The 17,524-nt window shown below is 36.8% G+C and overlaps 1 protein-coding gene across 3 annotated transcripts in view; it reads right to left on the bottom strand.

Moving 5' to 3' along the window:
- USP24 (ubiquitin specific peptidase 24) overlaps positions 1–17,524 on the bottom strand; it is a 135,956-nt gene that overhangs the window by 100,347 nt on the left and 18,085 nt on the right. For 2 of the 3 annotated variants that reach the window (XM_025871721.2, XM_073896684.1), the window contains exons 2-5: positions 7,255–7,420; positions 5,864–5,931; positions 2,361–2,504; positions 1,609–1,731 (exon numbers count right to left, since the gene is read on the bottom strand). In XM_025871721.2, coding sequence (XP_025727506.2) covers positions 1,609–1,731; positions 2,361–2,504; positions 5,864–5,931; positions 7,255–7,420 — 501 coding nt within the window. The remainder of the gene's footprint in view (positions 1–1,608; positions 1,732–2,360; positions 2,505–5,863; positions 5,932–7,254; positions 7,421–17,524) is intronic. The other variant, XM_073896683.1, reaches the window with a different exon arrangement.

The raw sequence follows: 17,524 nt of genomic DNA, 5'->3' as shown, positions 1-17,524 counted from the left end.
AGTACATACATATGGCTAAGTTAAATGAGACAGTACATACATATGGCTAAGTTAAATGAGACAGTACACACATATGGCTAAGTTAAAACACTGCACAAAAGAGGAATGATGATATCTGTCTGAGGGCAAAGCAAGACAGGAGAGACTGAGACACTGCATGATAAAGACTAAGGGGACAGAGAATAAGTCAGGTGGGGAGTGGGAACATGAAACATTCCAAGGTCTTTATGTGCTGCTCAGAGGAGGATAGATTATTAATGAAATTTTGATTTCATCTACTTAAGTTGCAGTTCCGGGGTAACCAGTAACAGAGTAAGTGGGAGGGGAGACAGGCGGAATCTTCTCTGGTAGGGGTGCGGAGGGGCAGAGAACCATGCTGAAGCTAGAAAGGGACACGGGATCAAAGGCAGAATTTTTAAAGATGGGGAAGACTGGAGCACGACGTACACAACGGGAATGCTCCGACAGAGAGGGAAAGACTGAGGGTACCGAACAAAGGACAGAAAACCCGAGGAAAATGTGTTTTCTGTATACAGTTGTCATCCAACCTTCACAACAAAACCAAAGACGAGGTTTTTAATATTTTGGGAGGCAAGACTGTAGATATTTACAGACGCAGACAATGAGGCTGGATTACGTGGTTTCTTCCTGTGACTAGGTTTGTGGACCCGGGCAAGGACTCAACTCCTGTGTGCCTCAGTTTCTCGTCCATGAAATGGGGTCAAAAATAGTACCTCACTCGTGGAGTTGTTGTGGGGATCAAATGCCACAGTGTCTTCTCACTGCCCTTTCCACTCGGCCCTCATTCCCTCCTCTCTGGAGGACTGCCTGACCCTCCCAGACAGCACTGGCTACCCTCTCCTGCAGTCCACGTTACTGTGACTACATGTACTGTTTATGGCACCTTAAGTTTTTGTTTTCACATTTCCTCCACTAGCTCTAAGTTAGGAGCCATGGCTTATTAATCTTTATAGGACTGCTAAACTAAAACTTCTGCTTTGACTAAAGCAACGGATAAGTTTTCTATCTACTCTATTGACTCCTTTCAATGGTTTCTCAAAAACCAGAGTCTGATCAACAGATGTTTAGATTATGTACTCCTGTGGGCATAATGTTATTGGGCACATTGTAGGCCTTTAAATATAAAATAAAGATAATTGGTTCTTGGCTTGGAAAAAAACCCAAAGCTTTAATGCTTCTGGAGTATAAAAGAAAATTGATACATGAGACTACTTTCTAGATTATTTTTTCTAGGCATAATTAGCCATTTCAAACGGTTTCAAATGCTCTAGCTTGTCAAACATCTCTGAGAAACTGGGACACCCATTAAACTGGGGTTCTGACAATTCAATAAATAGGGCACTGATGTCATGCAGTCATTCCACATTTCACTAAACATCATTTCAAATCTATAAAATTCTTTATGTTGGTTAATAGCTGTGGAAAAATATGCAATATCTGAAAAAAAAGTTAAGCAATTTTATGAGCCATATGGAATATCTGTCATTTTTCACAGACTGTTTTAACCCTTCCACGTAAATTTTTACGGCGCAAAAAATCTTTTTCAATACATTTCTCTATAAAATGATGAAACAAGACCCTGTTTACCTTTTGGAAAGTAGACACAGGTGAAACAGCAAACGTATTTCCCTCCCCAAACACTTCTGTCCAATTCCTCTGAGACACTTTCATTCTGTTTTTAAAATGGTATTCATTATCAGGATTGAAAGCCTAGATTCAAAGACAACAGAGAAACACCATTATTATCTATTTCTATAGCAACAAATATTAGCATTAGAAAAGACGAAAAAATATAGCATTGGACTCCTTCGGTAATGGAATCTATCAAATATCCCAACAGCGTGTACCCCTGAGCTAGGGCAGAGGAGCGGGTGAGTGAGGGAGAGCTCTCCTCTCCTGTCCAGTGGCCGCCGGGAGGGAATGCAGGGCACACGGCCAGGTGTCCTGAGCTGCTGCAGGTACGGCCAGGCAGCAGGGCCGTAAAGGCCCCTTCTTCACACAGCTACTGGGACTAGTTAGGGAAAAAGGCCAGAAACCAAACCGCAGGAGCACCCCATGTGAAAGCATTTATGATGTGAATAATCAAGAAGACATGAGGGAAAGCAATTTAATTATTGTAAGAGCTAAGAAAGCTATTAAAATTAGAAAGGTATTTTGTTAAAACTGAGAACACAGAATGAATGGTTGCTCTGTTTTAAAAATAAAAAGCAAGGTCCCTAACAGCTAAATTAATATCTTTTACAATATCATTATCACTCATTATTAATTACAAGTCAGAGGACAGTCGGTACTTTAAACAAAATCAAAACACAAAGTACTTCATTTTAGAGATAATGTACCATTGTAAGCACACCCAGGAGACCAGTGGGAATCGGATCTTGTTTAATTCTCTCTGCAACCAGTTCTATTAATAGCATCAACATGTTGTAGATTCCTTCATGAATTTCAGTACCCCACTTGTGAACAGCACTCGAAGTCAGGAGCTACAAAAACAAAGGGCACTTTAGAGTCTAACTTGAAAAGAAAAAGTCTATTGTTTATCAGCTCAATCTTGAATAATCAAGAGATGATTACCATAGTATCACTTTTATGCAGATGACTTGCTTTAAAAGGCCTATAGCCTGCAGCCCATCTACTCACTCAATGATTTCAGAATCAACATTGAGTTTTGTTTTTGAACATTAATTCCCTCACACTGAAGCAGCTGGTTTAAAAGAAAATTTTCATTTGCTTCTCCACTTTTCGTTATTACTTGGGGAGGTCAAGTGGTGTAGAGCAAGGAAGAACCTGAGACCAAATCCTGGAGCTACTACTGTTTTATAGCTGTATGGCCTTGGACAAGAAATTACCCAAGTTCCCAGGGGCTCAGATGTCTCAGGTCTAAAGAGGCAAAATTCCTACCCACTTCACATAGATGTGATGAGTATCAAAAGATAAAACAAATGTGAAAGTGTTTTATAAATAGCAAGGTATTATTATTAACATATAATGGCTGTCACTATTAACCAATGTTCCTAGAATCTAAGAAGTACGCTATCTTTCATGATTTGAACATACATATTCCTGCTGTATTCTTAATATCTCAGAAACAGGACCGGTCTTTCCACCTGTTGACCAGATGGCAACAGGACTACGAATGTGAAAAAATTTTAGAAATACTTTACCAGATTCTTTTGCTTCTATTCTCCTTTTGGTATGTAGAGAAGTAACATGCAATTTTAAAAAATGTTTAAGCAAATCTAAAAGAACTCTAAGTGATAAGGCATTGTAACATTTTGCAGCTATTTTTCTTTAATATAAAACAAAAAACATGTAACAATGGTGCATCTTACACTCAGCATCTTAAGACTCATTAAAAAGGAGGGAAAAGGCGCATAGATGAATCTAAAATAATCATCATTGGATTTCTCCAAGCCTCAGTCTAGTCCTTGGGGAAATCTAATGCAGGAACAACTTGCCAGAACAGGAAATGAGAAAATCAAAGGGTTTCACTTAATAAAATGATGGCAAATTGGTATGGTGGTATCATGTTTTTGTAAGATTTCCCTTCAGAAGGAAAACACTATGCAATAAAAATTCCATCTTGGTCACACTGAGAACCCCTTAACAAGAGCAGCTTGAAAGAGCCCAAACTTCTTTAGCTACAGAGAAAAACCCCAGTTCCAGATTTTCTAAATACCAATTAGCTGCACTATTTGTGCAAACAAGCAATAACCGTAAGACTGATTTTATATAAACCAATGAGTTATTTTTTTTTGCAAGAATTTTTTGCCTGCCTCTATCTTCTTCCTATACTTAAATAATAAAGCAAAAGGAAGCAGACGAGCATTCGAGAAGGGTCATGTGACTATAAAATAAAATGTATGTGGATGTAGCACCACTCCCTCTGTTGCCATCTCATTTGCTCAGTTTTGAATGTGGACAGGGAAGTCTACCTACCTTGCAGAAGATGGGGGAAAGACAGGCAGCCCTTTGTGGGGAAGCTATGCTCAAGGTTTAAACGTAACTATGCCCTATGGCCAGACCTAGATTTCCTTTCCTGCTTGAACGCACAGTCAAGAATCCAGGCCAGCCTGAAGGTAAGAGGTGAAGAAGGCAGACATGACAACAGAGCCCCTGTGGTGCGCCTTATTCATACAGTTGTGTATTTCTTACACCCTTCCTTCTAATGAATCATTTGAGGTGTCTTGCAAGAAAAGTCAAGGGAAGAGGACAGAGGGATAGTCATCGTACCAGGAAACACAGCTAAGGGAAATGATACCAGTTACATAAAATACTATCGAGCTTTCTGGTAGCCAGGTCTAAAGGCACACAGAACTCTGTAAATTAAATTCTGATTTAATTAAGAACAAGCATGCTTTATTGATGTGGATGAGAACCTTTTTTATAGCTCTAAACTGTAAAGAGAATTTAACATATACAGTTTTACATAAGCAACACTGAACAATATAACAGAGGGTACCCTTGTGCTTGTAGTTTCGCAGAAAAAAACAACCAAGCAACCAACCACTGGACCATTTATTACACTATTACAAAGAGCTGAGGTCATAATATAAAACTGTTTTCTGAAGTGTCTCTGCACAGAGTTACAGTAATATATTCCAAATATGTAACCTGTTGGTGACCTGCATTGACACAGGGCTCTCTGGATCTGAAGACCATTAACCTAAAGGTCCTTATACTAATAAATCCTTCTCCATGAATAAAGTTGCTTTTTCTTTCTGTAAATTTATGCATACGACATAATGCATCACAGTATGTGACATTATAAAAACTCTATTTTTTAAAAAATTACTATAATTCTCAACAGAATTCATAAAAGTTTAAAATTTTAAATAAATTGGTAGATGAATTCATCCAAAATGAACATAAGTCTTGATTCCATGTAATCTCTGCCCAAATGACAATTTTAAAGAATTTCACACTTTTTTCAAAGATGCAGCTGTTTTTGTTCCTAAGATTAATTTTGGTATTTTTTGAGCCTCGAATCAAGGGAGATTCTATCAAGATGTAGATGGGAATAATAGTTTACAAATGAGCAGTTTATTTTGCTGGGTTTTAGGATAAATACAATCTTCACCCATCTGTGGCTCTAGTGACTTCCTTGCATATGGGACAAAAATGGATGTCAAAACCCAGAAGGACAAGACAGCAGGGAGACTCATTCATTCAGCAAAGATTTACTGAGCTCTCTCTCGGAGGTAGGCACTGGCTATACGCTGGGGAAAACGACAGTGTCTATGACATTGTCCCTGCTCTTTGGGGAGTTCAGAACTCATGCCCTGAAAAGGGAATCATGCTGAGTTAGATTGCTTTCAGAATCACAAATCCTGTGATCTCCTATTCTCCCTGTTAAGAACAATTGCTTTATGAGCGACGTGACCAGAAGGGGAAGACTCACATCAGTCTAGCTCTGCCGGAGATGCTGCCACACGCCTGCCATTTTGCCATGAAACATACTCAATCTAGTCAAATGTTGTACAGTTCAAATTCCTGCGTCTGTCTTAGTACAACAATCAGGACAAATGGCTTGTATTTTGATAAATCAGTCTTATCTTTCTAAATGGCACAAGCCTCAGATTAGTATGATATGTGATCTCCTAGTATAGGTAAGTCTTAACCTATTCTTTGGCAACTAAAGAGGAAGTAAAAGTGACAGCCATCCAAAGACATGTGCAAACAATTAAATATAAAAGTCAATCATTCATAAGCCCCAAATTCGGAGTGACTTGGTTCAGAGTAGGGGATTCCTCAGTTGAACAAGATTCATAAACTGTTCTCACACAAAAACGAAAATGAAAAGCCCCCACCCAAAAAACCAGACTAGCACATTTTTCCTTACCTTTTTAAAGGCTTCAGGCATACACCTATCCATAAATCTTTTACAATTCTCATCAGACTCGGAAAGACCTTAGTAAAATAAATGAAACAATATGCCTTACTAAGATTTTAGGCAGTTTGCAGAAATCATATATATTATTCCAAATTCATATGCATGGAACTATTTATTTACAGAAACCTTGATACTTAAGAGATTAAAAGCAGAATATATATATATTCTGATGAACAAGCAGACTATCACAGTATTAATGTATTTGTTAACAGCCCAATATATTAATATATATTAATTCATATACATTTGTTAATAGTGTAATAAATAATTAGAAGTGAAATGGTTGAACTTATGTTTCCATTGTCAGAGGAACTTCAAATGATCTGACTTAACGCCAACGGCTGCCTCTTACTAGCTATTGTTTTCCTAAATAGCTCTATAAAAACACAAATATTCTCAATAAATACCAAAATCACTCTTCCTCCCTAAAACCTAGGGGACTCTGTTAACAAATGCGCAGAGTTGTGCCTGGCACACAACAGGTGATGAATATCTGCTAAGTGAATGAATGAATCCACTGTAAACTTACCCGTTGGAATACATCGTTTAAAAAAAACCTTAATAGTGTATTTGGCTTGTCACTGGGAATCCTGTTGGACCCATTTTCTTTTCTTCAGACCCACCACGTAGCACAGTACCTACACCCTAACAGGCCAGCAATAAATGCTGCTGCTGAGAAGCCAGTCATCAGGCGCCATAAAAGGCTGTGGGAATTAAATCTGACCCTAGTCAAAATATTTCTTTTTGATGTGCCTCATATTTAATCATGGTGGTAAACTATGCACACCCTTTTAATGAGGGGAAAAAAAAAAATCACAAAACAGTGGACCAATTCATCTTATTTTATAACTGAACTGCATATGAAAAATAAATTATTTTTCTTCAATGTAATTAGAGTCAAGAAGCTTCCTTATATTGACACGCATTTTCCAACCTGGAGGCATTTTATTACTCTGTTGGTTTAACATCTGTAAAGCGCTCAAGACAGTGCCAAACATTTAATATGTACAAAATGTTCGCCAAATAAATATTACTTTCTTCTCCTAAAGAATAAAAAGCCACTGAATTGAACCTTAAAGTGCTCCAAGCTTTTGTGGAAAATGTTCATTTCAATTTCTATAAAGCTTTTCAATTATATTTTAAAGACTCTTACACTCTGTTGGAGCTAGAAGAAAACAGCTGATTTAATTCAAAGCTTTTATTCCACAGGGGCTACACCAAGACTGGGAGAGTAAATGATCAAATAGTATACAGATGGGCGATCACACAGGAGTGAAGATTAACGTCAGGCCTCCGATCAAAAGTCCCCTCCTCCTGTGTCCTGCGGTGTGAGAACTTACCAAGTCTGGCCAGATAGGTAGACGCCAACAGGCATTTGCCTAGTGATTCTTCTCGCTTGTAAGGGATGGACCAGTGATCAGTCAAAACACGGCTTTCCAGTTCATACAAATTGGTTGTAGGGAATTCAATTCCTTCCCCCGAGCAGTTTCCGTTTTCATCATTCTTCTGACAAAAAAGGTTTATGGTAAAAAAACAAATACACTCATTAGCGACTACTGTAAAAGTTCTCACTTGGGCACAGAGCAGACACTGACCCAATGGTAGCTGTGAACACTGAATGTGGATTCCCCATCTCTTTCTCATAGTCACATCCTCTGCCAGACCATCTCAGATCCTCCCAGCTCTCATCATGGTGGCACCCCAGCTCTCGCAGAGGCCAGCTCACCTCTTTCTGCAATCTCTTGTTATGAAAGAGCACACCCACCTTCCCTGTCTTCAGAAGGGAGAGATTTCCCCAAAGAGTTCTCCGCACTGCTGTCTCCATCTCCTCACACGGACTCACCCCTGACCCCACACCAGTATGTCTTCCAGAGGCCCTACTCTCCCACAGCGGCTGTTGTTCAGGCCGGCACTAAGGCATTAAATCCAATGAACAGTTTCAGTCCTTCTCTTCCTTCTCGGCAATATCTGCGCTTCTGCCCGCTCCCTCTTCTTGAAATGCTAGCTCACATCCCTCACCTCCTGGGGGGGCACACCTCCCTGTTCTCCTCCTGTGGGTCTGGCTGTTCTGTTCTGTCTCTTCTGGTACGTACCCCCTCTTCCTGACCATCAAATACTGGAGCTTCTCAAACCTCAGCCCTAGGGTCTCTCCTCTCGGTGATCTCCATCCCAGAGAAGGGCAGCACAGCCAGAAATCAAAGACTCATTCTTTTTTTTTTTTTTTTTAATTTATTTGACAGAGAGATAGAGAGCACAAGTAGGCAGAGCGGCAAGCAAAGGGAGAGGGAGAAGCAGGCTCCCCGCTGAGCAGGGAGCCCGACGCGGGGCTCGATCCCAGGACCCTGGGACCATGACCTGAGCCGAAGGCAGACGCCCAACTGACTGAGCCACCCAGGCGCCCCTCAAGGACTCATTCTTAACGCTGTTCTCCCACCACCCCCTCAAGATCTGGTGATGAGACCCCCAAAATTTCTCTCAAATCCATCTACTTCTGTCCACCTCCATGGAGATACCACTATTCCCGAATTCACCCGTCTACCTTCTTTGACCTACATAACTCCTGTGCATCCTTAACTGTTTTCAGAAAAGCCTTTCTGGAACTCCTAAACTATACTGAATTCTTCTCATTATTTTATACTCTTACCATCCTGAACTTCTCTTTCATAGCACTGCTCACAAATTTTACCCTTATTTATGATATATTTTGTCTGCTGCCACTAGACCAAGCCCCATGAAGACATGGACCCTGTCCAGTTCTGACTGCCTCTTCTCTCCAGAACCTGGCGCCTAACACAAAGCAGGTATTTAATATATGTTGTTAAGTGGAAAAATACTTCATGAAAACAAAGTTTCAACTATCAATAGGGTAAGTGCCAGACTTTCCACCAGTTCTTACCACAGTAATTTGTTATAAAGCAAACTGGGCCCCTCCCCCAAACTGCCTAATACCTACTCTGGTTTAAATTTTCACAATTCACTCTATAATTTAATCATTACAAAATAAAATCATTCCATTAAAAAATTACCTTTAGCCTCAATTAAGGAAAAGACCATAAATATAAAGCAGAAGTGATAAAAATACACAGAAGAAAATGATTTTCAATCCCATATGAGAGCTAAAGGAATGTGACTTTTTTTTTTTAGGTTCATGGTTAAAAAAGATAAGACAAAAAACAGAAAGGTGATGAAAAACTAAAAATGGGGTAGACAACAATGTAAACTGGAGGTGAAGGGTGGGGGTGGACAAAACAGGTTTGGAATCATAATGTATGGGGAAAATCCAGTTTTTAAAATATAATACTTTTCAGAAATACATGTAATTAATAAGTTCTATAAACAAAACTTCTTTTGTTTTGAGAACCTGAGGATACTCTAATGAGTAAAGATTTTACTATACTTTCAAAATTGTTTACTTGTTAAATGCTTAAATTTATTAACCTAGGATCAAAGTAGAATTAGGGCATACAAAAATAAAATCCAACTGGATGACATGCTATGCCATTACTACAAAATATCTATCATTAATTTCTACAGGAGTTAACAGTATCAAATCATATATGAAATCACTGAATGCACCTAGCAGCTACTAAAGCTACGAGCTTCCAAGCAGGACGGCTGCCTTCCTAAGCGTCACAGGAGAGCTGTGTCCTCTCTCTGCTCTCCAGCAGGTGAGGACACAATGAGGTCAGCAGCAGCCTATACCCAGAAGAGGCCCTCGCTGGAACTCAACCACGCAGGCACTCTGATCTTGGACTTCCAGCCTCCAGAACAGTGAGAAATGAATTCCTGCTGTTCATAAGCCAAAAAACAAGCAACCAAAGAGCTAAGAGCTTCCTCTGGGGGCTGAGGGGGAGGCAAGGTCTTTAACATCAGTAATGAGATGAACATCATGTGTGCACTGAAGTAACGCACCATGAAGGCACAACATCACTTCTGTGGTCATCCTACCAAATGTGCAAACCTGAATCTTGTCATGAGGAAACCCAACGTGACGAACACTCAAAAAATAACTAGCCTGTGTTCTTCAAAAATGTTAAAGTCATGAAAAGACTGAGGATGACCAGACAGACAAGTATCTCTGATACGGTCTCCTGGCAGGAATTTCTGTTTTGGTTTTACATGACTTCTTGGCTTCAAAGAACTTTAGTACTGGATCAATGTTAATTTCCTCATTTTGATAATGTGCAAAGGTTAAAAAAGAGAGTATCTTCATTTTTAGGAAACACACACTGAAGTATTTAGGGGTGAAGGGGCATCATGTCCATAATTTATTCTCCAACAGTTCAGGAAAAGCAGTAACAAAACAGGCACACACACATTTATATACACATGAACACAACACATGTATGCATATATAAAGAGAGAATAAAGAGACTGTGATAAAATGTTAACATCTGAAGAACCTGAATACAGGTTACATAAAAATTCCAGACTTATGGTAAAGTTGCAATGTACTTTTTTGCAACTTTTCTGTAAACCTGGAATTTTCTGTAAATCTGGAATTATTTCAAAATTAAAATAAAAACAATTTAGTCAGATGAATATATAAAGACATAGGATTTTGGAGCCAGAGAGAATCTAAGAAAATTCAGTATTTTACACAGGTATAACCTAATGAATCTAGAGAGGTACGGGTGTACCTATAGTGGTAAAAAAAAAAAAAAAAAAAAAAAGTTAAATTATACTTAGTATGCTCTACTTAAGAACCTCATTCCCATTGGTAACATAAATAATTCGGCTTCTAAATACTATGTTTTTGTCTCAGATTATTAAATAAGGTACATGTACTTTGTAGAAAATACAGAAAATATGAGTAGCAAAAAATAAAACCCACCATTAATTCCACCACTTAAAAATTAATCACAGTGACATTTTAATAACTATTTTTCCAGTAAAAGCTATTTCTTTACAGATTTCATTTTCTTAAAAATGTATAAATGTGGAACTAACTACCTCAACAGGCCCCATCATTCTCTCTCATATAAAGACAGTATTAATGTAGTATTTCTTCTCCTATCTGATTTAAAAAGCTGATGCAGAAAGCAATAATTATGAAACTATGTTAATGGAGCAATGTTTTGTGTCCTATTGAAATTAAGTTGATATTAATCTGAACTACACTGCTACAAATTCAGATGTTAATTATAATCTACAGGGCAACTGCTAAGTAACTTAAAAATATATACAGTAAAAGAAAAAACAAGGGAATTAAAATGGTATACTCAAAAATAGCTACTTAATACAAAAGACAGGAGTAATGGAGGATTAGAGGAACAAAAAAGCATAAGACATAGAAAACAAATAGCAAAATGGCAGATGTAAATTGTCTTATCAATTAGGTTATGATTATCAGTAATATGTTAAATACAAATGGACTAAACACTCCAATGAAAATGGTAGAGATCCGCAGAATGAATTCTTAAAAAAATGATCCGTGGCTTTGGCTGATTGAGCATCCAACCCGATTTTGGCTCAGGTCATGATCTCAGGGTTGTAAGACTGAGCCTCATGTTGGGCTCTGCATGGAGTGTGGAGCCTGCTTGGGATTCTCTTTCTCTCCCTCTCCCTCTGCCCTGCCCCAACTCCCACCCCCACTTGCGTGCATGTGCACACACACTCTCTCTTTAAAAAAAAAAAAAGATAAAATTTAAAAATTTAAAAATAAAATAAATAAAAAACGATCCAACTATATGCTATCTACAACAGACACACTTCAGATTCAAAGACACAAAGAGGCTGAAATAAAAGGAACAAAAGATATATCATGTACACGTAAAAGAGTTGGAGTGGCTACACTAGTATCAAACAGGCTAGATGTTAAGACAAACATACTACTAAAGATAAAAAGGGATACTTCATAATGATAAAAAAAGGTCAAAATAGCAGGAAGATAAAATAAAAGGACGGAAAAAGACATACCATTAATAGAGTAACCAAAAGAGAGCTATAATGGTTGGCTACACTAATATAAAAAAAAAATAGATATTATGTGAAAATATGTTACTAAAGACAAGGAATTTTTTTATGATAAAGGGTTAATCTATCGGGAAGACATAACAATTATAAAAATGTATGCATCTAAAAAGAGACTCAAAGTAAAGGAAGCAAAAAGTGACAGAATTTAAGAGAGAAATACATACTTCAACAAAAATAGTTGGAGACTTTAACACCTCACTTTCAGTAATAGACAAGATAAAAGATCAACAAGGGTATGGAAGAGTTAAATAAATAATACTACAAACTAAGTCTGAAAGACATTTATAGAATATTCCACCCAATCACAGCAGAATATACATTCTTAAGTGCACATAGAACACTCTTCAAGATAGAGCATGTTAGATCCTGAAACAAGCCTCAAAAAATTTGGAAGAATTAAATCATACCAAGTGTGTTCTCTGACCACAATGGAATGAAATTAGATATCAACAGCAGAAGGAAAGGAAATCTAAAAACATGTGAAAATTAAACAACATACTTCTAAATACCAGTGGGTCAAAAAAATTACAAGGGAAATCAGAAAGTGCTTTGAGATGAATGAAAATTAAAATACGACAAAACTTATGATGCAGTGATTAGAGGAAATTTTTTTAAAAAGAAGAAAGATCTCAAATCAATAACTTGACCATGAACCTTAGGGAACTAGAAAAAGAGCAAACTAAACCCAAGGAAGCAGGAGGAAAGAAATAATAAGGATTAGAGTGGAAATAAATGAAAGAATAGAAAAAACAATAGAGACAATAAAACCAAAAGTTGGTTCTTTGAAAAGATCAACAAAAAGGAGAAATTTTTAGCCAAACTGACCAAGAAAGAAAGAGAGAAGACTCAAATTACTAAAATCAGGAACAAAAGAGGGGCTATCAACACTGACCTTACAGAGATAAAAACGACTGTAAGAAATACTATTGATGATTATATGCCAACGAATTAGATAATCTAGATGAAATGGATATATTCCTAGAAGGACATAAACCACCAAAACTGACTCAAGAAGAAACAAAATCTGAATAGACCTATACCAAGTAAATGGAGTGCTTTGTAATCAAAAGCTTCCCACAAAGAAAAGCCCAGGGCTAGATGCCATTACCAATCAATTGTCCCAAACTCTTAAAAGAAGAATTAACATCAATCCTTCACACTCTTCCCCCACCCCCCAGAAAAAAGAAAGAAAAGGAGGGAACACTTACCAATTTATTTTAGGAGGTCAGTATTACTCTGATATTAAAGCCAGACAAAGATACTTCACATTGATGGATGCCTGATGAATGAATGGATAAACCAAATGTGGTATATACATGCAATAGTATATTCAGTCTTTAAAAAGAAGGAAATTCTCATACATGCTACAACATGCATGAACCCTGAAGACATTAGTGCTAAGTGAAATAAGCCAGTCACAAAAGGACAAATAATGTATGTTTCCATGTATATGAGGTAACTAGAGTAGTCATATTCATAGAGACAAAAAATAGAATGGTGGTTGCCAAGGGCTGGAGGCAAGGGAGAATAAGAAGTTACTGTTTACTGAGTATATAGTTTCAGTTTGGGAAGATGAAAAAATTCTGGAGATGGATGGTGTGATGGTCATAGAACAATGGAATGTACTTACTGCCACAGAACTATACTTGAAAATGGTTAAAATGGTAAATTTATGTCAGGTATATTTTACCACAGTTTTTAAAAAATGGACAAAGATATCACAGAAAAAACAAAAAACTATGGACAGATCAATATCCCTATGAATATAGATACAAAAATCCTTCATAATAAACTAGCAAACCAAATCCAGCAGTATATAAAAAGGACTATACTCGTGAGCAAGTATGACTTATTCCAGGCATGAGAGGTTCGTTTAGCATACAAAAATCAATCAATATACTACACAACAGAATAAAAGACAAAAAACACATGATCATCTCAATAGATCCAGAAAAAATATTCACAAAATCCAACACCTTTTCATGATAAAAATATATGCAACAAAGAGGGAATTTCCTCAACCTGATAAAAGGCATCTAAGAAAGTCTATAATTAACATCATACTTAATTGTGAAAGACTGAATGCTTTCCTCTGAAGTCAAGAAAAAGAAGGATGCCTGTTCTCATAGCTTCCATTCAACACTGTACTGGAGTATCTGGCCAGAGCACTTAGGCAAAGTAAGAAATAAAAGGCCTTCGTTCATATTGAAAAGGAAGAAGAAAACTATTTACATTCACTGATGACACAATCTTGTGTACAGAAAATTCTAAGGAATACACCAAAAACAAACCAACCCTACTAGAATAAATGAGTTCAGCAAGGTTGCAGTTGCAGAATACAATATCAATATGTAAAATTCAACTGTACTTCTATACACTAATAATGAACAATCCCAAAATAAAATTAAGAAAATTCCATTTACAATAACATCAAAAAGAATAAAATACTTAGGAAGTACAAGACTCATACACTGAAAACACAACATTACGGCAAAGGAATTAAAGAAGACCTAAATAAATGGAAGACATCCCGCGTTCATGGACTGGAAGTTAATTATTGTTAAGATGGCAATAACTCCCAAATTAGTCTATAGTTTCAAAACAATGAGCATCAAAATTCCAGCTGGCTTCTTTGCAAAAACTGATAAGCTGACTCTAAAACTCACATAGAAATGCAAAAAGCCCCGAACAGCCAAGATAACTTAAAAAAGAATAAAGTTTGAGGATCTAAAAAAAAAAAAAAAAAAAAGTACTACAAAGCTATAGTAATCAAGACAATCTGGTACTGGCATAAAGATAAACATACAGATCAAGGAATTGAATTGATGAGATTTCAAAAATACAAAACCCTTATATTTGTGGTCAACTGATTTTCAACAAGGGTGACAATACAATTTGATTAATCTTTGACAAAGGCATTAAAAGCAATTCAATGAAGGTTAGCCTTTACAACAAATGGTGCTGAGTCAACTGAACATACACAAGCAAAATAATGAAACTTGACCCCTACCTCATACACACATTAACTCAAAATGTAACACAGGAATAAATCTACATGACCGTGGACTGGGCAATTATTTCTTAGATAGGACAACAAAAACACAACGTCAAAAGAAAAAATAAGTAAATGTTGAATTCTGAATTTCATCAAACTAAAAACTTTTTATGTATCAAAGGACATCATTAGAAAAGTGAAAAGACAATCACAGAATGGGAGAAAATGTTTGCAAATTTCATATCTGATAAAAGACTTTTATCTAAAAAAGAACTTATTAAATAAAATCTTTAAATAAACAAACAAGAGCTCTTACAACTCAACAATAAAAAGACAAACACCTCAATAAAAAATGCGTAAATGGGGGTGCTGTGTGGCTCAGTCAGTTAAGCATCCGACTCTTGATCTCAGCTCAGGTCTCGATCTCAGGGTGGTGAGTTTGAGCCCCATGATGGGCTCCACGCTGGGCATGTAGCTTACCAAAAAAAACCCAAAAAATGATCTGAATGGACATTTCTCCAAAGAAGATAGAAGATATAAATGGCCAATAATGAGCACAGGAAAAGATGCTCAGTATTACTGGTCCTCAGGGATATACAAATCAAACCCTAAAGATGCCACCTTCACATACATTAATTAGAATGACTAAAATTAAAAAGATAAGTACTGGTGAGGATGTGGAGAAATTGGAACCCTCATACACTGCTGGTCAGAATATAAAATGGTGCAGCTACTTTGCAAGACTATTTGTCAATTCCTCAAGAGTTAATCATAGTTACCATAGGACACAGCAATTGTACTCATTGATATATTTACCAGATATACCCTAGAGAGATGAAACATATGTCCACACAAAAACTTGTATATGAATGTGCACAGCAGCACTGGTGATAGTAAGTCAAAAAGCGGTAAAAACCCAATATCAAAACTAATGAATGAATAAATGTGGTATATCCAAACAATGGAATATTTTTAGCCCTAAAAATAGACGAAATGCTGATACATGCTACAAAATGAATGACATTAAAAAACATTTTGATAAATAAAAGCCAGACCAAAAGGCCACATACTCTATGATTCTGTTTATATAAATGTCTAGAATAGGCAAATCCACAGACAAAGAAAGTGGATTAGTGGTTGCCAGAGGATGGGAGGGGGGAGAAAAGGAGAGGCTGTTATTGGACATAAAGTTTCTTTTGGGGGCAATTAAAATATTCTAAAAGAGTAGTGATGGTTGCACAAATCTGTGAATGCATACTTTAAAAGGCTGAACTTTATGGTATATGAATTGTATATCAATAAGGCTGTTATTTTAAAAAGTTGATTAAGGAATTCAATGATTACAGTCACTAAACATGAATAAGTATATAAATACATCTAAGAATTTCACAACACAGAGTTGTACCTAATGATCTATAATGAAAATGATACATATGCCCAAACAGCAATTTAAAAAATAATATATTTGAGATCTAAGAGGCAAAAAATCTCATGTTGCCTCCTAAGCAGTTAACATTCTTGATCTTGAAAAAAAAGAGAACAGACATGGTTTAACGAATGATACAGAGCAGCTTTACATTTTGAGGAGGTTGCTGGCAACACAAAGAGATAGGGAATCACAAGAGAGGAGGCAATAGTGACATGAATCCATTTTCAGGTTGGTTTAATATTTTGAGTCATCACTTTGAGTAGAGCCTGTCCTTGGCAAAAATTACCTATTGAGCAAGAGAACACATGCAAAAGCAGCTCAGAATTGTCCTATTGCAAAACAGCTCCCAACAGAAATATGGTATTGGGCTTTTAATAAGAACTAAAGAATGTAATATACTAATTTCTCATAAGATGCCAAGTCCAAATGATACTCAAGTAACCATTAATGATTACTGGTTCTAAATTGATTAGAAATACATTTATCAAAAACTTGCCAGGTTCCTGCCAAGGTGCTCAGCATTGGAGACACAGATAAAGACACAATTCTTGTCTTTAAAGATCAGGACATGTGAAAGCAGAGCAGGGAGGGGGGCACCCAGGCTAGCATGTGGATGTTGTGCATGCATCTGCAGTGGGAAGGGGTGTGTCCACAGCTGAAGAAGTTTAAGGGATAACAGTATTCCAGACAGAGGCTTACGGAGAGTATTATTTCAAAACCAGTATTAGTTTTCAAGCATATTAATAAAACCTCAGTACTCAGCCTTTTGACCACTTGAAGCAACGTCTTTACTATGATATTCCATCAATTTCACTTAACATTTTAAAATACTTTTAAAAGGTATTTTACAACATTTATGTAAATCCAGCATTTGTTAGAGATGCACAATTCTGTCACTAAGGCAGTAAATAGAGAAATGAGCGTGCAAAGAATTCCTGAATGTTACTTTTAACCTGAAAATTTTCTAATAACACTGAATCTTGTCTATTTATTTCGTCACCTAAGAAAAATAATAGATGAGTTAATGTTAAATTATGGTTTCTGAATAGGCCAGTTTAGGACTAAAATCAAACCAATTAACATTGTTGGATACATAATTTAGGCTATTTCCTTTTTTTTTTTTTTTAAGATTTTATTTACTTGTCAGAGAGTACAAGCAGGGGGAGCAGAAGGCAGAGGGAGAAGCAGGCTCCCCACTGAGCAGGGAGCC

This window comes from Callorhinus ursinus, unplaced genomic scaffold (assembly GCF_003265705.2).
Source record: "Callorhinus ursinus isolate GAN/ISIS: 27379988/994484 unplaced genomic scaffold, GSC_fseal_2.0 scaffold9, whole genome shotgun sequence".
Classification (NCBI taxonomy): Eukaryota; Metazoa; Chordata; class Mammalia; order Carnivora; family Otariidae; genus Callorhinus; species Callorhinus ursinus.
This window is presented reverse-complemented; position numbering and strand designations above follow the sequence as displayed.